The sequence below is a fragment of the Pelobates fuscus genome, chromosome 5, assembly GCF_036172605.1.
Source record: "Pelobates fuscus isolate aPelFus1 chromosome 5, aPelFus1.pri, whole genome shotgun sequence".
Taxonomy (NCBI): domain Eukaryota; kingdom Metazoa; phylum Chordata; class Amphibia; order Anura; family Pelobatidae; genus Pelobates; species Pelobates fuscus.
Genome location: NC_086321.1, coordinates 338907572 through 338929238, shown reverse-complemented (window position 1 = coordinate 338929238; position 21667 = coordinate 338907572). Strand labels below are relative to the sequence as shown.

The 21667-nt window shown below is 44.3% G+C and overlaps 1 protein-coding gene across 1 annotated transcript in view; it reads right to left on the bottom strand.

The window, feature by feature from the left end:
* The window catches only part of GSS (glutathione synthetase), a 125728-nt gene that overhangs the window by 28868 nt on the left and 75193 nt on the right, over positions 1 to 21667 (bottom strand). The window contains exons 4-5 of the mRNA XM_063455774.1: positions 16243 to 16318; positions 14721 to 14860 (exon numbers count right to left, since the gene is read on the bottom strand). Of these exons, the coding sequence (XP_063311844.1) occupies positions 14721 to 14860; positions 16243 to 16318 (216 nt within the window). The remainder of the gene's footprint in view (positions 1 to 14720; positions 14861 to 16242; positions 16319 to 21667) is intronic.

The following is a 21667-nucleotide window of genomic DNA, read 5'->3' as shown; positions in this document are numbered from 1 at the left end:
ATTTTTAGTCAAAGTAGGAATAGAGGTCAGGCTGGGACATTGCATTACAATACTGAACTGAGCACACCTGTCTTAGTACCTGACTGCACATGCTTATGTGGTTGATACAGTGGATCTGATCCAAGCTATTAGTTTTAAACATGCTACGCTAGGCAAAAATAAAAAGAACTGGCTTCATCGGTAGTAAACAAAGATTATATAAAATACAGGAGCTACCCAATACCCAAGCAGCTATGGGTTACAAAATGTGGAGTCTGAAGAGTCCTTCTGATGCCAGTCAGGCTTTTTGGCCACAAGAAGTTGAGGGTAGGTGTTCTGTGTCGGGACAGTGCCAAAGCTGGTACCATTCAAGTCCCCAGGGTCCCCCCTATGCAGTCAGGCTGGTTTTGCGGTGATACAGGTGAGTTGGCATGCAGAAAAAGGCTTAGGATACAGGCTTTAGTCAGGAGCTCGCCCTGCATGTGTCCACTCAGCCTGCCAGTCAGGCTCCGTCCCCCTACCAATGTTCTTTTTGCATAAATTTTAAAGCGCACTGGATAACAGCGCTATGCAAGAACTGTTAAATAAATACCATAGGATAACATTGAATAAAACATTTGATAAGCACACTATAAGTTAAACATAATATTAAAAATCCAAAGAAGTGACAGCTCCAATTTAAAGCAACGTGGGCTTATGCTTTGGATATGCTTGCTTGGGTATGGGGATTTAAACCTCTCTAGATAATATGTGACAGAGCTTGACAAATCCCAGACGCCAGAATGGCCATATCGACAAGAAATTGGCAACTTAAGCTCTTTAGCTAAGGCAGCTGCCAGGCCGCTCCTCTCTGATCCCTCGCGCATTGTTTAGTGATGCTGTGAGACGGAATGTGACGTCACTCCGGCCCCGGCACCACTGCAGAGAGCGCACAGGGGAGAAGAGAGGAACGACATGAAGATGATTAGAGCAGGCCCCAAAAGTAGGGAGGCTAGGTGGACTTAAACTAAAACAAACATGTCCGTCAAAGCTTCTTAGATGTTGTACAAAACACATAAATAACAAGAACATTAACTGTAACCAATTCCAGATGCATTGCCAATCAGTGTGTCTCCAATAAAGGGGCGGGGATATCACCATCTCTGCCTCCATCCAGAGAGTCTTTATCCGCACCCCTCCCCCGAGCATCCTCCAAGACTCCTTTGTGGGCTATGGGCCATGACCCTGACCGGTTACGCCCAGAGAGAGCTTAAAAGGCCTAGCAGCAGTAACCCTCCCACAGTTCCACCCAAACACCTTCTCTGGCTCTATTTCTCTAGCAGGATGTATGTATTGGCCTTGGGACTGGTTCAGTTGGCCTAAGAGGTCTACCTTGACCATCAATCTTTATGATCTCAGCTAAACCAATGCTTTCCCATAGGAAAGCATTGGGAGGATATTGCGCATTTGCGCAACAAAACACAGAGCTGGGCCAATAAGCATCTCCTTGTTGAGATGCATTGAATCAACACATCTCTATCTGGAATATTTAGTGCCTCCATGCAGAGCGTGGAGACTGTGAAAGTAGGTGCTGCACAATGTGCAGCACTGACCCAGGACTCTCTCAGGTGGCCGTCTGAGTGACTGTCACTAGAGGTGTTACTTGGCAGCAATGCAAACACTGCCTTTTCGATTTACCTTAAAAAGCCTGCAGGAACAGGTTATAGACACCAGAACAACTACATTAAGCTGTAGTGGTTCTGGTGACTATAGTGTCCCTTTAAATAAATAATGTATCAAATTATTAACAATATAACAAATTAGTAAGTCCCTCTTAAATAATAAAAGTTACTAAATCACACTACTTTGCAACGGTTATGCTCTTTCATGCTGACAACTGCCTTTCCCCGTATGATAGATTCCGGTGCTCCTTAAACAAATGCTCATATAAAACTACTGTATTAAGTGTATCAAAACCAGTATCTCAGGAGACTCCCCTTAAATGACTGCCGTAGCTACAGAGACCACTTACATTTAATGAAGTGGTTTAGGTGCAGTGGTTCTTTAGTTTTAACCCTGCAATGTAAAACATTTCAGTTTTTATAGAAACGGCATTGTTTACATTTTAGGGTTACATCCACCACTAGTGGCTGTCTATATGAAAGCCACGAGAGGCACTTCCACTACACTGACCGAGCATGTGACACACGTGCATTCGTTTCCGAAGCTGCTCTACCAAACATGGTGGAGCCTTAAACAAATCTTCAAATAGAGTAATATACCATTAGTAATACAGGTTAGTAAAAAAAAAAAAATTCAAATCTACTGGCTTTGTTATATTTAACATATTCTAAGCAGTAATTAAAGTGTTTTTTTTTTTGTTTGTTTTTTTTGTTGTTGTGCATAGTGATCAGTACAGACAGGCTCTGGGTGCCCCAAAGGCAGTCCCTGAGTTTGGTTCAGGCTTAACAACAGGAGCATGAGGAAAAACGGCACATTTTTTGTGTTTTAGACATGTGTTACATAATAGAGAACATGCTGGTAAGTAACGATATCAACAATTCGTCAGCAGAAAGAGGCTCAATAGTGAACTCGGCTGCTTGTTATGTATACTGACAACATGAGTAGTTAGGGTAATAGGGTAAAGGGAAGGGGTGGAAAAGCATAAAGTATACACAAGTAATTACTAGACTTCCCTTTTGACCACTAAGATTAAGATTAACATAAATTTGATCAAGATTGGTGAAACCTGCTGGGTCAGCTAATGAAACTTAGAAAGCTTGTCTCCACTGGGTCCTATTGAGACAAGTTTGGCATAAAACGGGGCATATGACATTTGAAAGGTTGGGTATGGCAAATGGCTTCCCCTGTACTCAGATGGAGTACAGAGTGTGGGCCTACATACGGTGAGGAAGGCGCGATCAGCCTACTCCTCTGGCCGGCAGGCTCTGGGTGTTCACATAAAGTTCGCCAAGGTTACTTAGCCCCTGCGCAGTCTTGATTGGCGGTCCAATCGGTGAATGGGTATGGATGTGCGGGCTCAAGACGACGGCTCCAGGCTTGGGTGAGGGCTTCTTCCGATCCCAGGCTTGTATAGGGGCCTGCTTTGTAGGCCTACAGATTTGGACGCTCCTGGGAGTCGAGATCTTCCTCCCTCCAGGGAAGGCATGGGCTCTGAGTGATGGGATCCGCCGTCGGTGCTTAAGCTTTCGCGTATGTGGGTGCTTTAACGGGGCAGCGCCGCGTGAGGTTTGCTGCTCACGGAGGTAGGGAGCCCTGGTGTAGGGTCCTTGTGAGTCTGGTGCGCCGTGGATGGGTCCCAGTTGTCTCGATTTTGGTGCCTGAGGAGTACTCTGCCGCGGTCGCACGCTGAGGCGATGCCAGAACTCCTGGCAGATTGCCTCAAACCTGGCATCAAATGATTCCCTCCATTGTTGTACGTTAGGGCTCGGTCTGCTGTGCAGAGTTGTCACCGCTGCGGCCATCTTGGCTTTGCCACGCAGCGTTAAAGCTCCGTTAGTGCTCGTCGGATGTTAGATCTGTATTCCCAGTGGAGACCGGGATAACCCCCACCGGTCCAAAGGGGGGGGGAGACGGGGCTCCTGAGGTGAGGCACTATGTGGCAGGCAACGCCCGAGGAGATCGGCCGCCTCTCGTCCCGGTCAGCGCCCGCTCAGGTAGACCTCAGATTAGATTGCGGGTGTTGCTCATCCCGGAGTGCAGTCCAGTTCAGACAGCTTGCTCTTGGTTCAGTAGGTAGTCAGCTTGGGGCTTATAAGCCTTATTAGCAATAATTTTAGCTTGAATTTGCTTGTTTTTAGCTCAATGTAGCAGGAGCTAGGGAGAAACACGTCCAGCAGGCTTGGACATCAGGCCCCGCCCCCCCAAAGTGTTTTTTTTTTTTTTTTTTTTTAAGGGACACTGTAGGCACCCAGACCACTTCTGCCCATTGGAGTGGTCTGGGTGCCAACTCCCACTACCCTTTACCCTGCAATTGTAAATATTGCAGTTTTTTTTATAAACTGCAATAATTACCTTGCAGGGTTAAGTCCTCCCCTAGTGACTGTCTATTAGACAGCCACTAGAGGGAACTTCCTGCTCTATAGCACAGGTTTTCTGTGCTAGAGCATCGCTGGACGTCCTCACGCCTTGTGAGGACCTCAAGCGTCGCTCAATTCCCCATAGGAAAGCAATGAAAATCGTTTTCAATGCTTTCCTATGGGGTGCGCTAATGCGCTAATGCGCATGCGCGGCATTGCCACGCATGCGCATTAGGTCTCCTCGGTCGGTGGGCGGGATCAGTCTCGCCCACCGGCCGACGTAGGCAGAAGGTGGAGCGGCGGGGGAGGAGCAGGCAGTGACGTGGGACATGTCGCTGCCTCAGTTAAGTCACTGAAGGGGTTTTCACCCCTTCAGCAACTGGGGATTGGGGGGTGGGAGGGAGAGGAATCCTGCAGTGCCAGGAAAACTGATTGTTTTCCTGGCACTGGAGATTCCCTTTAATTTAAAGTGGATCATTTTTGTACAGAATATTCTCAAACTGAAACGGATTGAGATTATTTTCATAAAAGTTAAGTTTTAGCGTTTGAGTTTATACTGTTAGCGTCATTTGGCTAACATATCTACTGGGATTAATAGGGGTGCAAATTTTGTGAAACTAAAGGATGTCCTTTAAAGTATTTCAATAGTTTGTATAACTTTTTCCAAAACTACTTTTATGAGTCATTGATCTTTATTTTTATTTTTTGTATTTTTGTTAGCTTACAGATGGGTTATTCACTAATGTGAGAATGAACAGTACCAAACACAGTTCATGCTTCTCAGATGATAACTGGAGAGGTATTTAATAAAAGGGTTGGAGTCAGCCACAGGTGTGGTTCAATTAACAATACATATGGGGTGAGCATATGTAATATACCATCCTCCACAAACCCCCACCCCATTTTTGAGCGGTTTGCCTTTTTAATCTAGGTCTGCAGGGCACCGCTCCCCAACTCATGATGACAATTTGGACAAGCATCTCGGTAAAACTTCAGTATAATGAGTTAAACTTGTTTTTGCCAAGTCACACCTTAGATGCAAAGGTCCGGGTCATTAACAATTAACTTACACCTTGTACACTGTAAATATACCCCACACATTGTTTGAAATCGCAGACAATGACTTCTGAAGCATCCTAGAGCACCTGTTCCACGCCAAGCCTCATAACTCAAAGAAACTTGGCAAGACACAGTCATCACAATATGAACCAAATGCATGTTCTAGAAAATGGGAGCATGTAACAAAGTGGTTTGTGCGATGAGCACCATGATTTGGTCAATTGAATCAATGCTTTACTCAGGGATTCTGTGTCACAGGAGCGCCTCTAATGGTTGTCAGGAAGACAGCCACTAGAGACAGACTTAAAGGGATGCATTAAGCACCAAAATAATAGTCCCTTAATACATTGTTTATGAAATCTTGGAAAACAGCTGGGGCACTACATAAACCGAATAGCATGACGGAGTATTCATAATGCCCATATTGTGTGTTAAACGCTGTTTTCCACTCATCCCTCCGCAGATCAAGCTTAGTAAAAATAGATGCCCCTTTTAACCTATCGAACAACTCCGATATCAATGGAATAGGGTATGCATTACGTATGATTATTTTGTTGAGTCTGCGAAAGTCAATACAGGGTCTAAGGTCCCCTTTTTTCTTAGAAACAAAACAAACAAAACCTCGCCACTGGGCATTGGAGAAGACTGATTGACAGCCTCTTGCCATGTGATTATCGTCCCTGGAAGATCTGGCCCTTTAAATACAGTATTTGGGCATATTGTGTTTTATTGTGCTGTTTCTGGCCCTTTAAGTACTTTGGGAAAGGACCTGCAGTTTTGGCATGGAACTTCGGATGCAGCTGAAGTAGTAGAAGTGGCGGCCATTAGAAAACCGAACACATGGCGGCGGCCATTTTGATTCATTCGAATGCAGTCAGCGGTGTGTGCTATCAAACTCATGGAACTAAAATTGGCTACAGAACGGCACGAACACCACTGAAGTTTTACCTTCCCTGGAACTAATGCATTCAACAGTTAATTCGACAGTTCATTCAACAATTCATTCGACAATTCGAATGGTTGTCGTTCGTCTGTTTGAACTGAGTTTAACATGGGAAATACACCGGCCGCACAGCCTGATTCTCTGGAACAGTTTTGGGCATGAATGTGCTTGCGATCGGTCATAAAAGGACTTCCAGCTAACTTCACCTGGATGGAATCGGCTGAATTTGGACTATGTTTATAATTAGTGTGGTGAATAATAATATGTCATTTTTATGAAGATTGAATGTATATTTTTAAAGTTATAGTACATGTGTAAAAACTGTATTTCCCTGCCTGTGATAATTACAGTAACCCATTGTGTTCAGTAATTATATCACAGGCAGAGGGGAGGATTTTGTGTGGGTTTGTCTGTGGGTATTGTATGTATTGATTGGCTGTTCTGCAAAACCCTGTGGGCGGTACTATGTTTGTAAAATGGGCAGAGTGTTTGATTAACCCCTTAAGGACACATGACATGTGTGACATGTCATGATTCCCTTTTATTCCAGAAGTTTGGTCCTTAAGGGGTTAAAAGCTTCAGTTCTACTTCACCCTCAATTTGGAGTGCCGTCTCTTATTGGGGGAATCTGCAACAAGGGATTGCTATGCTTGTCATACTCCCTTGCTAAATCACTACAAAGCTCTTGTAAGAGCTTGTTCCTGCCTTGCTCTCTGGAGGAGTCTACGGTGCTTATGGTGTCTGCTGGAGTGCGTGGAGCCCTCAGGAAGCGCTAGGAGCATCCATCAACGAAGGTACCCAGTCGGGGTGCCCGTTGATCCGTTACAGTAGGAATGTTTATGAGGCAAACTGGTTTAACTTTAGAAACACATCCCTCCATACGTGAATCCGTCCAACTCTTTCTTTTTTCCCCAATCTATTATAGGATTCTGTTTAGCAAGCCATATGAAATCCTAAAATGATAGGGAAGGATGGAGAGGATATCTGTTGTAGGATTATCATTTCTTGATGCAATAATCCTACTAGTATTAAAAAGGGTATGGTTTATTTTGTGAGAACAGGATCACTAGATGGTCTACCATCTGTGGCCTCTATGGTCAGGGGTGTGGATCTTAATCTTAAAGGGAGAGAATATGTTTTTACAAAAAAGGCATCAACAAAATTCTCTGTAGCCCCAGAATCGATAAGGGCATGCGTGTGGACAGTTTTACTCTCCTACTTTAAGGTTATAGGGAGTAGAAGCCAAAGATCTTTTCTAGGTTCAAAGGAAGACATGTGTAAAACACTCAAGGCCTGGCTTAGGGCGGGAGTTTTCGGGCCTATTGGGACAAGTCGAACGTAAATGACCCTTCTTTCCACAATACAAACAAAGACTCCTATATGATTTTTCACCGTCGTATAATCTAGTGAGCCCCAACTGCATGGGTTCAGGAATAGCAACAGTGGTTGTTTCTGATGCTGGAAATGTCAAGGCCATGCATACTGGATTTCTTGTTGGTCTATCTAGGGTATTTTGTCTATGCCTGAGACGCTCGTCTATATACAAGACAGATATGTTAGAAGCTCCTCTAGATCATCTGGAAATTTCTTAGCTGTCACCTCATTTAGTAAGGTATCTGAGAGACCATTCATAAAGACGTCTACGAATGTCTGGTTGTTCCATTGCACTTCTGCAGCATAAGTGCGACACCCTTGTTTCATCCTAAGAAGAGTTTTAGCGGCATTCACTTTTCTTCCTGGGGCATCAGAGGTTCGTCTGAATGCAGCTACAAACTTAGCATAGTTGTACACCAGGGGGTTGTTATTTTCCCATAAAGGGTTTGTCCATACCAATGCCCTATTAACGAGTAGGTTGAGCATAAAACCCACTTTAGCCCTGTCAGTACTATACGCTCTGGGTTGCAATTCGAAATGTATGCTGATCTGGTTTAAAAATCTTCGGCCTGCGCCAAGATCACCGCCATAGCGTAAAGGGGACCTCATATAGGTAGGCGTTCCAACAATAGCTACCTCCATGTTAGAAGTAGCTTCTACTGGTGTGGGACTTTGCGCCTCGGTATGCAGATGTGCCGTACAAGCTAGCAAAGTCTGCAGAGCGAGGGCAAATTGGTCCATGCGGTGGTCCATTTCTTCAAACCGCGCGTCATAACCAGGCGCTTGTGGGTTGACACCTGCAGGGTCCATGGCCCTATTGTAATATCACGGTTGCGTAAAAACCCAACACGCAGTATGTAAACCCACAGAAAACCCAAGGAACGTATTACCAAACCTTAAAATGGCCAGGTTTAACGTAGGCAGAAAAGAGTCGTCAGGGAACAGACAAAAGTCAGGATACCAGAGATCATTAGAGCGATACAGGAATAACCAGGTCAGGATACCAGAAAGGAGAAAAGTCAAGATACAAACCGAGCCAGGAAACCAGAGAACAGAAGAGTCAAAAGCCAAGCCGAGTTAAGTCACAATAAACCAAGAAATCACAGATAATATCAAGTAGCACTATAGGGCAAACAAGGAACCAATAGGGCAAAGAACAAAGCAAAAGCCACGCCGCCAAAACGTTCTGGGCCAGTACAGATGACGTGGGACCGCGTCATCGACGTTGGCGCATTTGAGTCACATCATCAAAAGGGTCATGATTACAGCGTCTGGCATAGGACATGCGGATCGACCTGTGAGAGGAGTCAGGTGCCGCACCACATGGGCGTGCTGGAGAGAGGTAAGAGATTGTGACATTAATATAGACCAAAATTTTGAAATCCCCTGGTCAATAACAAACAATCTCCTGTTTCATGTATAGACCTGATAATTCTCTAGGAAATATCACAGTGGGATAAAATCATGAAAATAAATTATCCACATAATACTATAAAGGATATTTTTTTTTTTACATAAAAGAAAAATAAATGCAATTAACTGTCCTAATTAAGAGCATATCATCTTTTCACAAAAAGCTCCCTTTAAGTGAATTAAGCTGTTTTAGTCCTGTGATTTGTTACAGTTGTATACTGTAAATCACCATAAACAGAATACAAAAAGGAACTTTTTTCTCTCTGTGACTCTATACATTCAGCCCTGTGCAAATTAATTCGGCTAGCGTAAACATTGAACATAAACCAGACACACTATTACAAGAAACAGATAACAATAAAAGTAATTAACTTTACTTTTTAAATATTAAAAGAAAACCAAAATTCCATTGTGTTAAAGAAGGTGAAACCAAGGCTAGACATGTCAATATCCATTTTTATGACACAAAACCCAGATGGTCAGACTAAAGAAAATTCTTTGAAGAATGACAGGTTTTTGATGGTCATCCATGAAGATAGCTAGAATGACATCAAACACATCACGAAATTCACTTAACCCCTTATACAAAGTGGTGGTTGGAATTCCTGACGAGAATTTCTTGTAGTGTTACTACACCATCTATTGACCAAAGTCTAGATGATAGCCTGTAAGGAAGACGCGCCCGCCTTCTTCTATTGGCCACTTTAAACTAGTGACGTAAGGAAAGGGTAGGGAGCTTCTCCTTTAAAACAATTGAGGATAGCTGAAGAGGGGGTCTGAGATCTGAGATCAGTAGCAGGAGCTGGACACACCTAACATTCTGTATCTCTTCCAATTAATTTTGAGACTTTGAAAAATGTAACACTTCTTCTTTTGTCTTTTTCCAACTGAAACTTTAAATTCTTAATCAGAACTCTGAAAACTTGTCTATTTTTCACAATTCTCCTCCCATACTTGCATTAACAATTCCTGGGATATATATCCAAGCCTAAAAGAAATTCTACCAAGAAAGCTGCCAAATATGCTGGTTTTATTTAATTTTAATTAATTAAGTTTTACTAAAAGCAGAAATATATCTGGATAAAGGCTGGTCAGATTTCAACCATTATAAAAGCATAATTAACTAATGAAATATATAGTTATACAAGTTCCTTACTGCACAAGGAATAAATGACAATATATTTACTGGTAATCTGCCAAGCTTAGCATACAGTCTATTATCCAGAGATATTGACTTATCTGAATTTAGGGATAGTAATCTTTAAAAGATTCAGAAGTGTATTCACTTCTGAATTTTTTATATCTTGTTGGTGTTTGTGGAGAAGTCGCACTTCTTGGTGTCAGTTGCTATTATTACATATACTGTTTGGAGATTGTACTCTTAAAAAAAATGTTTTAATATCTTTGTAAAAGCGCTAATACCTTTTGTCCTTTTTCTACTTCCATAGGAATCTTTAATCAGGAAAGGTGAATCTTCTGCAAACGTCAAATCTGGTTAGAATTATTTTTATTGGATGAGAAGGAATGGTTAATCTGGTATGAGAATTATTGTATTTGCCATTGCAATATAAAAGGTATTGTTCCACCTTCCTCCCTCCCCCCACCCTCCAGCTCCCCAGTGTAATGGGGTAGAAGCTGCTGGGGCACAAAGGGGTTAACACCCGAACATAGACCCACAGATCACTATACACATCCCTAGCAATAACCGCGAAGCCCCACACAACCATAGCCCTTACCACACAGCCCACCTAATAGCTCCCTGGACAAACAACCGCCAGAGATGAAACCCAGGGCGCCACCCAGGAGCAATACCTTCATGGCTAGGAGAGGCTCTAACACTGGTTAACCAACCTTGACTGCATGTAGCACAATAGCCAGCCTACAGACACCACTCCGGGTGTCTCAATTAGGCCCTACCATGACTTACCGAGTCTCCCAGTTTGCAAGTGCAACCTACACTCACAGGCCTACACCACGCCACCATAACTTCACCAGGCCAAGAGAGCATACCCTAGCGGACACCACGGACACGCAGGGCCACTACACCACGCCTAGCGTGGGAGGTTTTTGTCACATAAAACGGTCACCTCAGTACAACCAAACAGACCGGATTATTTGAAAAAGTACATAGTAATTGACTGCCATGCCTGATTTTGACATGAAGTTTGTAAATGAGCTAATACCTGCTTATGAGGATATGGTCAAGAAAATGTGTATCAAACATGCACATTGCTACAAAAAATAATTAAATACGGTATTTTTCCTGTGAGAATTGTAGCCAGCAGTGAGTTAACTCAGTGTGATTTAAACTGTCAGCCGAAGTTGTTGTTTATTTATTGCTTTAAGCTGTGCTGCTGTGATGATGCAAACGATTCTGTGTAAAGGAATTTCCAAGCTGAGATGCTGAGTTCTGTATTAAGGAATGTCTAGCTAATTTCAAAGGGAAGTGTCCTGTTGTAAATCTGTTGACATTTGTATCTATATGGATATGTTGCTATTCAGAGGCGGCTCTCTAATTAGGCGGTTTAGGCGGCCGCCTAAGGCCTCGCGCTGGCTGGGGCCTCGCGGCCGCCTAAACCGCCTGAGGGGAGAGTATGTCAGGTCCTCGGTCACTGACCGAGGACCTGACACCAGGAGGGGGCCCGGCGGCTTGCCCGGTATGCCGCCGGGTGCGAGGCCCCTCCTGGCTGCCCGGCCACCATCGCAGACACTGGTCTGCAGCTCCGCAGTGTGCAGAGCTGCAGACCATGTGACTCGCGAGAATTGGCCAATCAGAGCGTTGCCACGGGTTACCACGGCAACGCTCTGAAATCTCGCGAGAATACATAGTGGCCACCGGACCACCAGGGAGCCCACTGGACCACCAGGGAAAGGTAGGCTCTCCCTCCCCATCAACCCCCATCACACTCATCCTCACCCCCCACCACCATCACCCCCCACCCCCCTCACCATCATCCCCACCCCCCTCAGCCTCACCCCCCACCCCCCTCACCATCACCACCCTCAGCCTCACCACCTTCAGCCTCACCACCTTCAGCCTCACCCCCCCACCCTCACCATCACCCCCCACCACCCTCAGCTTCACCCCCACCACCCTCACCATCACCCTCCACCACCCTCACCCCCCAGCATCACCTCCCTGACCACCCTCAGCATCACCCCCTCACCACCCTCAGCATCACCCCCCTCACCACCCTCAGCACCATCACCCACCACCCCACCATCACCACCCTCACCATCACCCCCACCACCCTCACCATCACCCCCACCACCCTCAGCCTCACCACCCCCATCACCCACCACCCTCACCATCACCACCCTCAGCCTCACCACCTTCAGCCTCACCCCCCTCACCATCACCCCCACCACCCTCACCATCACCACCCTCAGCCTCACCCCCCACCCTCACCATCACCCCCACCACCTTCAGCTTCACCCCCAGCATCACCTCCCTGACCACCCTCAGCATCACCCCCATCACTCCCCTCAGCCTCACCACCCTCACCACCACCCTCAGCATCATCACCCCCACCACCCTCAGCACCATCACCCACCACCCCCACCATCACCACCCTCAGCCTCACCACCATCACCAGCCTCACCACCCTCAGCCTCACCACCAGCCTCACCACCCTCAGCCTCACCGCCACCACCTTCAGCCTCACCACCCCCAGCATCACCCCCTCAGCATCATCACCCCCTCACCACCCTCAGCATCATCACCCCCCACCACCCTCAGCATCATCACACCCACCACCCTCAGCATCATCACCCCCACCACCCTCATCATCATCACCACCCCCCACCACCCTCATCATCATCATCACCACCCTCAGCATCATCACCCCCACCACCCTCAGCATCACCACCCCCACCACCCTCAGCATCACCACCCACCACCCCTCTCAGCTTCTCCCCCCACCCCCTCAGCCTAACCACCCCCCACCACCCTCAGCCTCACCCCCCACCACCCTCAGCATCACTACCCTCACCACCCTCAGCATCACCCCCCACCACCCTCAGCATCACCCTCTCATCACCCTCAGCATCACCCCCTCTCACCACCCTCCGCATAACCCTCCGTCACCACCCTCAGCCTCACCCCACTCACCATCACCCCCTCCTTCTCACATCACCCCCCTCTCACTCTCACATTACCCCCCTCACATTACCCCCTCACTCTCACATTGTCCCCCTCACTCTCACATTACCCCCCCTCACATTACACTCACTCTCACATTACCCCCCTCACTCTCACATTACCATCACCCCCTCCCTCTCACATTACCATCACCTCACTCTCCCTCTCACCATCGCACCCCCTCTCCCTCTCACCATCACACTCCCTCTCACCATCGCACCCCCCTCTCTCTCACATTACCCCCTCTCTCTCACATTACCATCACCCCCGCTCCCTCTCATATAACCATCACCCCCCCGCTCCCTCTCACCATCACCCCCCGTTCCCTCCCACCATCGCACCCCCCCGCTCCCTCTCACCATCGCACCCCCCTCTCCCTCTCACCATCGCACCCCCTCTCCCTCTCACCATCGCACCCCCTCTCCCTCTCACCATCGCACCCCCTCTCCCTCTCACCATCGCACCCCCTCTCCCTCTCACCATCGCACCCCCTCTCCCTCTCACCATCCCCCTCACCCTCTCACCATCCCCCTCACCATCACCCTCCCCTCTCCCTCTCACCCTCCCCTCTCCCTTTTACCATCACCCCCACAGCATCACCCCCCTCTCACCATCACCCGTCTCTCCCTCTCACCATCACCCCCCCTATACACACACAACACACTTCAAGCAGCTACCCCATACACATAGGGTCTCAGACAAAAACGCAAACATGCTCACAGAGACATACATTCTCACACACAAGGATACTCTCTGTCAGACACATTCTCAGGCACATACACAGGTAGACAGTGCATCAATGTGTATATGTGACACTTTTTTGTTAGTGGGGCCTCATGTTTGCGTTTCGCCTAAGGCCTCATAAAGTCTAGAGCCGCCTCTGTTGCTATTGCTATATGAAATTGTGTTTAACTGCTGCCATATTGTATACTTATGTTATACCTAAATATTCACTGACTATTGTTACACATGTCACATATTATTACTAATTATTGTCACAATAAATTATATTTTTATAATTAGTTTGTGATTAATGTGTGAAATACAAATTCTCTAATAAAATGTACTACAGGGTCTGTAAGAGTTAAAATAGTGGGTAGCTCTTCGCTTTAAATCAATCAAGGGGAACAGTGCCAATATATAAATTTTTTATTTAAAGGAACACTATAGTCACCTAAATTACTTTAGCTAAATAAAGCAGTTTTAGTGTATAGATCATTCCCCTGCAATTTCACTGCTCAATTCACTGCCATTTAGGAGTTAAATCACTTTGTTTCTGTTTATGCAGCCCTAGCCACACCTCCCCTGGCTATGATTGACAGAGCCTGCATGAAAAACAAACTGGTTTCACTTTCAAACAGATGTAATTTACCTTAAATAATTGTATCTCAATCTCTAAATTGAACTTTAATCACATACAGGAGGCTCTTGCAGGGGCTAGCAAGCTATTAACATAGCAGGGGATAAGAAAATTTTAATTAAACAGAACTTGCAATAAAGAAAGCCTAAATAGGGCTCTCTTTACAGGAAGTGTTTATGGAAGGCTGTGCAAGTCACATGCATGGAGGTGTGACTAGGTTTCATAAACAAAGGGATTTAACTCCTAAATGGCAGAGGATTGAGCAGTGAGGCTGCAGGGGCATGTTCTATACACCAAAACTGCTTAATTAAGCTAAAGTTGTTCAGGTGACTATAGTGTCCCTTTAATAAAAATTATTCAATTTGTTTTATGAAAATATTATTTCTAATATTTATCACCCCATAAATATCCTCACAATACTGTGTCTCTTACTGATGCACTGCAGGTGTCCGTGATGACAGGCCCCCAAAGCTGGCCGCGATGGTGTTAATCTCAATTTGTTTCAGAGAGGTTGTCCCATCCTCGCTGAAGTCAAACATATAATCTGAGCGATTGATACCTAAAAAGACAGACTGGCACAAAGATAAAAAAATACAAAGTTTAATTATGAATTATGTGTCGATTTCAAATATATAAAATGGACTAAATTCAGATGTAAAAATTACACATTCTGCAATGTACATGTATGCCAACTCCAGATTAGCCATTTGGTTGTGAAAAAACCAAGGAAGGCCAGATCCTTTTAAAGTGTTCAACGCAACTGGTCACCACCGTACCAATGTATACAGGTTACCCATTTAAGAAAATAAAGTTAGTATAGTCCTTGTTTAACAAGCAGTGTATGGATAGTCACAATGATGGAATTCCCCCAAACAGAGACCAATTTACTAGGGCATGGAATCCTGCATATCTATGTTCAGGGAAACTTTCCCGAACATAGATTAGCCTACTCACTAATAGAATACCACAAATCTATGTTCGAGGAAACTTCCTCGAACATAGATAAGCTTACTTGCAAATGGAATTCCGCAAATCTATGTTCAGGGAAAATTCCCCGAACTTAGATTAGCGAACGACTAGGGCTTATTTTCAGGGTAGGGCTTATATTAGAAGCATCCCCCAAAAATAAGCTACTGTTTATTTTTGGGGGTTGTCTTCTTTTCGGGGAAAATAAGTAGGTAATAACTTCATTAAACAGTGATATTCCGCTTTGGAATTGGAAAGGTCATACAATAACATTTAGAAAGAAAAGGCTTGCAGCCAGACACCATTAAATCAATTACGCAATTCAAAAAAATCAGGGATCGACTGATATTTTTCCAGAGCTGATGCAGATACAGATTATTGGTGGCATTTCGGGCCGATTGCCGATAACTGGTGCTGATAGTGTATATATTTAGAGTTACAATTTTTACACAACTCTGGCATTAACTAAACATGCTGAGAGCAATCACACTTCTATAACTCTCAGGCAGCCAGTTCATGGCGGGATTACCAAGACCCCAGCATGTACCGTGCTGTTTCTGATAGGAGTCTAATTACTGACCGCCACAACACTCCTATTACTCTCAGACAGCCATCCCAGTATGCTACATTCACTGGTTATTCCCTGCCTTCAGCTGAGCTCCACGTGCGGAAACTCACAAGGAGGGGTGACATGAGGTTACAATGTGGTGCCTCATTGGCTGGCAGCTGGAGTTTCCCGATGTTGAAGATGGCGTGCGATGACTGGTAGAGGCCAGAGTAAGTTATCGATAATATTGTAAATATGCAGAATATCACCTGTAAAAAAATCATCAGAACTGCAAATCGGTCCATCCCTACAATAATTGATGGCTAGGTGCCATTCACTGGCCACAAGTTGAATAACAGTGTCCTAGATTGCAAGCCTTTGAGACCATGATTCCCAATATATTGTTTATGAATATATATTTATAAACTGAATAATACCTACTTGTGCCAATCCTTCATCCTGGACATGCTTGTGAATTGTGAAAAGGCGTTCTATGAAATCGTCCACTTTAATGGTGCTGGAAATAAAAGAACGAAACACTTAAGAACATGCGTTGAGAAGGATGTCACCACATTAGCTCGTAGCTTTACTGTAAATAGCTCCGAAACTCAACAGTTCAGCATGAGGATTCACCATGTTTGGTTTTCAATTAAGAAATTTAAATCTGGATAATTGTGTATACACAAGTACTGAGATTTAGGACAGTGGAATGAACCAAACATAAACATTGGCAAATATAAGGATGTGAGATTATGCCGGAGTACATCAAACAAAAATAATTATAGTTCTTTAGTTTGTCCAAATTCTGAACCAAAAGGAATTTGATCTGTACGTTTGTTCAACCCTAATCTACCTCTTTCATGTTAGATGTACCCATACTTATTATATACAATTTTGTTCAGGAGAAATCGGATTTTCAATTATCACATAAAATATTTATATAACGGGTGGGGGGCTGGGGGGTGTCTGACTGTGAACTGTGATGGCGGCTGGAGACCTTTTCAGAGAGCTCCGCGCAAATCATTTTAAGCCACTTACTCGTGTTCCTGGCGCTCTTTCTGGGTCAGGCTGTGAAGCTTGGATGTCTGGTGTAAACCGACCGTCTTTGTACGGTCAGTAGCAGCCGTCCAGACTAAGCCCTCAATGGGCTGGAGTGAGGCCTAGCAAGCACTTTGGAGGGGAGAGGAGGCCACTTTCCCAACCAAGCTCAGGCGGACCTTCGTCCAAATCTTGATGGCGCCCTGCTCCCCCCCCTTTGGACTGGTGGGGGAGATCCCGGTCCCCACCCTGGAGGCTCATTCACATCACCAGGGCTGTGCGATTCTGCCTTAAACAGAGATGATAACCCACATGGCATATCCAACATGGCCGATGACGCAGGCCCCAAGCCTGACTATGGAGGTGTGATGTCCAGAACGCTGTCCATCCTGGACAAACTTCTTGCCGACTTTTGGGGGACGCTGTCCCTCTGACAATCTGTACCTGCCCTACAACCCTCGCAGGATCACCCACCTAAACCTGCTCCCCGGCACCCTCAAACTTGACGTGGCACAAGGAGAGTGTGAAAGCGACGGAGAAGACCGGGTCAGCGGAGCACAAGAGGCGGGATGTGCAGGCCTGCATCAGAAAGGGGTGCCTATAGAGCCAGCAGTTAGAGTGTCAAGAAGGATACAACGAGAGGAGAGCAAGGGATACCGAAAGAGCTACCACATTATATGAATGCTGCATCAATCTTGCCTGGGTCAGTACGCCTACCAACTCACCCTATTACCTGGTACTGCACCCTGCCCATGACGGGCATAGGCTGAATGCCCAGAGGGTCGTCTTACTCATCCTCCCACCACACACAACCAGGAGACAACCTCCCTTCTTAATCTAATTATATGCTATGGTTGACATTTCTGTTGAAAGTGTTACTTTTCTGCTTACCCTGCATCATTTGTCCCAAATACCTTAATACTAGCACTTGCCACTGAAGCCACCCAGGGTGGCATACTCAGCTTGTATATTAATCTTATAATATAATTTACTTTATTTACTTATCACCTGTGCATCTATACAGAGTTACCTTAGTCTGATATACTTATAGAAAGTGCTGAGTTTCTCGCATTTAATGTTCTACTTGTCTTTACAATTCTTGTTTAAATGTCCATATGCACCTGTATGTCTCTCTATGCACTTCAAAAATTAAGAATATTAAAAAAATATATATATATATAAACATAATTTAATATGAATAAAAGAAAAAGTAAGAGAAATTAAGAAATGTTATTCCAACTTCTGCACGGCATTTTAACTGTGAATGTCATAATACTGTTAGCTTTTACTGCAATAAAATACACATGATATCCCCCATGTACACGTTTTATTGAGTTTTGAAAACTTAGCAGGGTCAAATTTAGGGCTTGCCTATATCAGTTTTTACACATTGAAATTTGCCAGATTGGTTTGCTTGGATTTTGTTACCTGTGAGACCATATGGGGGAGACTTACCTCATTACAGCATACCATTTGCAAAAGAAAACAACACAGGGTATTCAAAACAAGGTATGTCCAGTATTTAGTAGTCACTTCGTTACAAATCCTGGCCAAGGTTAGTGTTTATATTTGTTTCTTTCACCTTTCACACAAAAACTGCACTTTCACTGATATCATCACTGCACGATTACTGTTCTGAAAAAAACACTCAGATCTGTGTTCAGCAATGTCGCACAAGTTCAACAGTATCCCCCATGTACAGGTTTTATTGGGTTTTAGAAACTTAAAACCTGTACATGGGGGATACTGTGTGATTTTCACAGTGAGAAGCGCGGAAACGCCTCTAGCGGCTTTCAGTGAGACAGCCACTAGAGGCTGGATTAACCCTAGTGTAAACATAGCAGTTTCTCAGTAAAAATCTATTCACAAACCGGACTTTACATAGGACACGAGGTCATGTGTTTAGACTGGAAGAAAGAAGATTTCGTCTAAGGCAAAGGAAAGGTTTTTTTACTGTAAGAACAATAAGGATGTGGAATTCTCTGCCTGAAGAAGTGGTTTTATCAAAGTCCATACAGATGTTCAAACAGCAACTAGATGCATTCTTGCAAAAACAGAATATTCAAGGATATAATTTTTCAATTTAGGGTAATAGCTTCTTGATCCAAGGATAAATCTGACAGCCATTCCGGGGTCAAAAAGGATTTTTTTTCCCCTAGTTTGTTGCAAAATTGGAAGTGCTTCAAACTGTTTTTTTTGCCTTCTTTTGAATCAACAGCAAAAACAAATGTGAGGAAGGCTGAACTTGATGGATGCAAGTCTCTTTTCAGCTATGTAACCTATGTAACCTAACCCTTATAAAGCCTCAATAATTTTCTTAGCATTGCTTCACGGATATAAGAGTACCCTAGAGTACTAGAAAGTCACAGAGTCTAATATATTAAATGCCCTTTTCAACATGGAAAGTTGACAAAGTCATTTTCTGGCCCTATGTCAGTTTTGAGGCCGTGTGACAGCCTAGGAAAGAAAATTCCACACATGATGACTTAACTTTTTTGAAAGTAGGCCACCCATGGTATTCCAAATGGTGTAATTTGAGTTGGTCATTTAGTGGTCATATTTCCATTTGTGTTTTTCACACACACAGATTTATTCAATTTTTAACAGGAAATTTTATAATTCTGATGTGTGTGAATGCAACAAAACCTCAATTTTTTTTTAACATCATCCCACAAATATAACAGTGCCCCCATTTTTTTTTTCATGTCTTTTCAGGTAAGTAAAAAATAAATACATACATTAATAATAATAGTAGTCTCCGACAACGATTCATGAACTGACTGAATAACAGATGCAGCCCACCTCAACCTGAGATTACCAACGGATGCATCACACACTCACACTCAAACACCTGACTAGAGGCGAACACCTCTACCACGACATCATAAAATACAAACAGGAAACACATATAAACAGCAAATGATCACCAACGTCGGTCCAATAGCCTTCACCATCTCATCAGGGATGAGGCCCAAAGGCGGCATGTTAAGAGTGACCAACTGGCTGACACAGGACAAACACCTAATTACCAACGGAACACTATTTGGGATAGCCACCCCAGAGACATAAGATGATCCATCATGACAAACAGACCTTAACGATGGATCGTCCCGAGGGATCTGGACAAACACACAGTACCCAATAAACTAAGGTGGAGATACCCTTAAATAACTCCACTGGACACAATTAGGACACACTAGGCCAACAGGACCACGCACCTAAACACACCTGAATACACAAGTACTCACGACATCTAATAACCTGCACATTCCCCATAAGGCGAAGCCTAATGCCTAAAAAAAAAATTAAATAAAAAATATATCAAACACCTCATGTATGTCAATTTCAGCATACAATCTATAAGTATGCCAATCTACAAGCCGCAACCTGGTCACCCATATGACTATTCTAGCGTGTTGTACATTAATTATTAATTAATTTAAATGATTAATCTAAATTTCTGTATAATAACATACTATTGTTTAATTGTTGATCATTCATCCTTCGCTGGGACCTGCGTGTCCGTTATACTATGTTTGACTGTTGCATCTAATAAACAGCTCTGAGAACTAATAATAATAGTAGTACCAAGGTACTTCTAATTACCCTAATCAGACTGTCAACATGGTTAATGCTATAAACAGCACATATATATATATATATAAAATACCTTGTTGGAAGTGCACTCACAGGACTCGATACTGTTGCCAAAAATGTGCCATTTATTCAAGCTTCAAAAGTTGATTACATAGTAAGTGAAGCTTGAATAAATGGCACATTTTTGGCAACAGTATCGAGTCCTGTGAATGCACTTCCAACAAGGTATTTTATATTTTGAGGTCGGAGTGGCACCTAGGCAATAAACATAAGCAGAATTTCATTGCCCAAACGGCAATTTATCGATGTGGAAAGGCTACCAAAAGAGGGGTGACATTAAGCTGCACAAGATGATCCAACCTAAGCGGCACTACGAGCAATACTCACCCAACAAGAGAATGAGGCCTACAAGCATGGCGGGCGCGGGAGAGACGGTCGCTTTCCCACTGCCAAGACAGCCAGAGTCTCTGCACAAAGGCCCTCGTTCCCCCCCCCCCCTTTGGACCGGCGGGGGTCATCCCGGTCTACTCCCAGAAAGAGAGCACTCACCTTCAAAGTGCTCCAGGGCACAAATTTGGCAGGTGGGAGACACAAGGTCGGACCAAGATGGCTGACGGCACTACTTCCCACATAGAGCAACCAACACCAAGCGACTGGACAGCAGCCTTCCAGACAAGATTTGATGCAGGCAATTTTGGGAATGCCTGGAGAACAGACGCCAGCCACCAGCACCATCACAGGTAAGCATTATGGCTAGAGCACCAACAGCCAGCCTGTTTAATTTTGAACGTCTGTCTCTCCTGCTTTGTCAATAGCATTTTAAACTCTCCAGGAGCCTCCTGTGTGATTAACAGTTAATTTACACAGCAGAAGATATAAAATAAATGGCAGAGAATTGAGCAGTGAGACTGCAGGGGCATGATCTATACACAAACTGCTGTATTAAGATAAATTTGTTTTGATGCCTATACTATCACTTTAAGGTCTAGATTATTAGTCTAAATTATTCTGTATTACTAATGAAGAGCACTCCAGGTAGCTCGGCATGGGAATACATAAAGCTTAGAGAAAGAAAACTCGTTTTAAGACTGATGGGCATTGTATAGCACTCACTAAAATACTACAGTATATGCATTGTTGTGCCAGTACTGAGTGTGATATTAAATTAAATGGCACTGTACTGCCAACATGAATTATTTATTTGCAAACATTCAGCTTAGACAGTGCACAT